General features: G+C 36.5%; 1 protein-coding gene across 3 annotated transcripts in view; it reads left to right on the forward strand.

Moving 5' to 3' along the window:
* The window catches only part of SLF1 (SMC5-SMC6 complex localization factor 1), a 65,085-nt gene that overhangs the window by 37,307 nt on the left and 23,281 nt on the right, over nucleotides 1-4,497 (forward strand). For all 3 annotated transcript variants that reach the window (XM_006775531.2, XM_015571669.1, XM_015571670.1), the window contains one exon: nucleotides 2,758-2,889. In XM_006775531.2, the coding sequence (XP_006775594.1) occupies nucleotides 2,758-2,889 (132 nt within the window). The remainder of the gene's footprint in view (nucleotides 1-2,757; nucleotides 2,890-4,497) is intronic.

Here is a 4,497-nt window from a genome sequence, read left to right on the forward strand (position 1 = left end):
TCGGAGATCCTTTGTAGGTAACTTTATATCTCTCTCTCTCTCTCTCTCTCTCACTCTGCTTTTAAGATTCTTACTTTGTCATTGGTTGTTGCCAATTTAATTATAATGTGCCTTGGCATCGGTCTTTTGGGGTTCATTTTATTTGGGACTCTGTGATCTTCTTGGACTTGTATAAATTTTTTCTTCCCTATATCAGGGAAGTTTTCTGTCATTATTTCTTCAAACAGGTTTTCTATTCCTTGCTCAGTTTCCCCTCCTTCTGGCACCCCTATTATGCTGATGTTTTGTTTCATGTCGTCCCAAAGTTCCTTTAGGCTCTCCTCCTGTTTTTTAAGTTTTTTATCTAGATGCTGCTCTGCCTGGGTATTTTTCCTACCTTGTCTTCTAGCTCACTGATGCGGTCCTCCACTTCTTCTATTCTACTGTTGATGCTTTTTATTGAGTTCTTTATCGATGGATGTCATTTTTCATTTCTTCTTGGTTTATCATTTCCTCTTGGTTCTTACACATATTGTTAAATTTGTCTTCCAACCTTTTCAGCGACCTTATGACCATTTCTCTGAATTCTTTCTCTGACATGTTGCTTGCCTTCATTTTGTTTACTTCCTTTTCTGGTGATGTCTCTTTTTCTTTCGTATGCGGGCTGTATCTTTGTCTCCCCATGATTGCTCCTCTCTGGGTGTCTGGTTATGTAGCTCTTTGTCTCCTGCATTGACTTTCTCTAGGCGATATTTGACTTTTCCCTGAGAAGGTGCAGGGCTCGTCTGCATCGCGTATTCGCTGTGCTTGAGACCCTGTGTTTGTGGGTTTACAGCTGGTCCCTGGGTGTTGTGGTTGTAGGGTCCTGGGAAGTGTCATCTGAGTTCTTTCTGGTTGAAGATAAGGCTAGGCTTCTGATCACAGCCACTCTCCCCTTCAAGATGGCATAGTCTCTGCCGAAATTTGACATTTTTAAGTGTAAAAATATCTATGATGTTAATACCTTCAGCAAATTTGACATACGAAGTTTTGAAGCTTGTTGTCAATACAACAAAATAGCATAAATATCAAATGGTATCTATATCAACATATGTGTAACTCCATCTTTTAAAAAAAAATCCACATTATTAACTGGTACACCTAGTAAACTACTAGCTAGCATGCATTTAATGCATTCTTTCAGCAAATGTTTATTGAATATTTACTGGGAGCCAGGCACTGTGCTACACTTCACGGATAAGAAGATAAATATAACAAATAGTTTTTTTCACTTTTGAAGGTGACTGGTATGAAAATACAATTCTAACACAATAGCGTTAGCCTAGCACGGTAGAGGATATGAGGATATATGCTTTATGTAGCTGACATCTTTCTAATTTCCAAATCTGTTTCTTCCTTCACTATCATTGCCTTTATTTTAAAAGCCCTAAATGCTTCTTATGTAAAAGTATTGTAATACCTGCTTTATTGACCTTGATTTCACTTTTTCCTCTTAATTTATATTCAAAGTACCCCAGTAAGCTCTTTCCAAAGAAATCTTTGACATAAGAGTAGATGGTCAGTTTTAAGCCTTAACCTCAGTGCTTAATTTAATGCCTGAAACATAAAAAGTGCTTAATAAATGTTTGGGTGAATTAATTGAATCTACAGGAAATGAAAGTTGGACAGCTTAAAGTATATTTTTTGATAAACAGTAATATCTAGATTTTGATTCAGAATAATTGGGTTTGATGAGGGTTGGGGAAAAGAACCTAGAGAAGTGGTATGAATACAGGTGAGCGGGGTGATATTAGTCTACTTTTTAATATATTTGAAATCTTTTATAATGTACTTTTTTTTAAGAAAGGATACTATAGTACCCATCTCTGGCAATTTTCAGATACACTGAGTAACTGATTGTGGGCATGGAGGATCTTGTAGAAAAGATTTGAATATTAAATGAATTGTCAAATTTAATACCTCCTAAGAACCTTCCTAACCTGAGAATGTGGTATTCAAACAGAAATTGAGGAAGGTAGAGATAGAAGGACAAAGTTACAAGTATATCGTTAATATAATTGATAATAAAGTTAGATAAAATTATAGTAAATAGTTGCCTAGAACTCTATTTCTTTTAGATCTATAGTCCTGAGTAATATTATATTCTCTTTGAAAAACTACTGTAGAACTCTGTTGTCCAATCCAGAAACCACTGTCTTATGTAACTATTTAATTAAGATCAGATAATTAAAAATTTAAGTCCTTCATTGCACAATTTACAGTTCAGTAAAACATGTCCATCATCACAGAACATTCTGTTGGACAGGCCAGAAAGAAAATAAATGCTAAATTTTTGGAACTCTAAAAACTAGCCATAAAATAATCTTCATTTTACTAAATAATGAAAAATAAAATTCTCTTGAGTAAGAGGGGGATTATGGAGAGTATTATATATTGAGAGTATAGCTGGTCATCTGAATCAAAAGGGTTTAATGAAATTCATTATTTTTTATTCTTTATCAGTGATATAAAGAGTACAGAGGGAGAGTACCAGATGATTATTAAACATTACTATCATTGAAAAAGAAATTAGACCTGTATTATTAAAAATGTAATATTATGAAATACTTGACATGATTTAATTTTTTAAAGGAAGAAAATAGTAATAAATTTTACTGATATTGCTTTATATTTTGTTGAAGCAAATTTTATTACAATTCCAGTAATACTCTAAAAAATACTGTGTCCTCAAATTACTCAATAAATTGTTTGTATTTTTATTGGGTTCATGTTTTTCAGGTCTTGCCTTTTCAATGAAAATTTTTGTCATCAGATTTCAGAAAATATTACTGGCTCTAAGGTACTCTACCTGACACTGCTCAAATTTTTCTTCAATTTAGCTGAAAGTGAAGTACGACAACTGAGTCAAAAGTAAGTTTTAATCACACAAAAACACACTGCTTTTTTTATATTTACATTGTTTTACATACCATTTTTATAATCATTTATATACATATTTTTATTTATTTTTATATTTTTTATTGATTTCAGAGAGGAAAGGAGAGGGATAGAGAGACAGAAACATAAATGATGAAAAAGAATCATTGATCAGTTGCCTCCTACATGGTCCCTACTGGGGATTGAGCCCTCAACCTGGGCATGTGCCCTTGGCCAGAATCAAATCCAGGACCCTTTGGTCCCCAGGCTGACACTCTACCCACTGAGCCAAACTGGCTAGGGCTATGTACTTATTTTTTAAAAATCACCTAGTTTTCCAATTTGAAGTACATTTATTTTTAAAACGTATTTCTAGACACAGTCCTTAAGTGGCAATAGAGGTCTTTTTTTGTATCCTTAGTTCAGATTTTAATTTTTCACCAGCTTATACATTTGGGTTTGTGAGAGTGTTTTTATTTTTCATAATTTATATACTTTTGAATTTTAAGTAACTGAATGCTTAAGTAAAAAGCTGTATTTTAGGTTTTAACACTGAATCTGTAATAATCATAAGTTTTGTGTATGCTCTTAAAGTTAGATTACTGTGTGTACTTGTTGGTGGTTATGTTGAACTCAGGACATTTTTTTATATGTTATCCTTTATTAAAACTACTAGAGGCCCGGTGCATGAAATTTGTGCACTGGGGGCGGGGGTTGGGTAGGGATCCCCTCAGCCCAGCATATGCCCTCTCAGTCTAGGACCCCACGAGAGATGTCTGCCTGCTGGCTTAGGCCCGCTCCCCACCAGCAGTCGGACATCCCTCTCACAGTCCAGGAGCCCTCATTCCTTATTGCCCGCCCTCCTGCTCACTGCTCCTTACTGCTAGGGTCGCTGCTTCTCTGCGCTGCTGCGGAAGTGGAAGAGGCTCCCGCCACCGCTGTTGCACTCACTAGCCATGAGCCTCTCTTCTGGCTGAGTGGCACTCCCCCTGTGGGAGCGCACTGAGTACCAGGGGGAAGCTCCTGACTTGAAAGTCTGCCCCCTGGTGGTCAGTTCACATTATAGTGAACGGTCATTCTGGTTCTTGTGCCATAATGGCCGCTTAGGCTTTTGTTATAAAGATAAATTTTATGTATTATGACCTTTCTCTATTCAGAAATTGCTAGAACTTTTAAAATATATTTTTATTGTTGATAGTATTACAGATATCTCCCTTTTCCTCCCTTCCTCTTAGCCCCTAGCTAGAATTTTTTTTGTCTACTGACAAGATACTGTGTCTAATAACTATAGTGATCATACTGACCATCCTATCTAATAAAAGAGAAACATGGTAATTAGCCGTACATCCACTACCCTTCCCATTGGCTAATCAGGGTGATATGCAAATTAACTGTCAGCTAAGATGGCGGCCGGCAGCCAGGCAGCTTGAAGGGAACATGAGGCTTGCTTGCTTCAGTGATGGAGGAAACCAAGATCCCCACCTGCCACGGCCCACGGCTGAGTTCTGAAAGCAACAGCTCCAAAAGCAACAAAGTTTCAATTATAGAAGCCAAACAAACCCCAGATACATGTTTTCAGCCAGCTGAGGTCTCATAGCTGGA

This window comes from Myotis davidii, unplaced genomic scaffold, assembly GCF_000327345.1.
Source record: "Myotis davidii unplaced genomic scaffold, ASM32734v1 scaffold44, whole genome shotgun sequence".
Lineage (NCBI taxonomy): Eukaryota > Metazoa > Chordata > Mammalia > Chiroptera > Vespertilionidae > Myotis > Myotis davidii.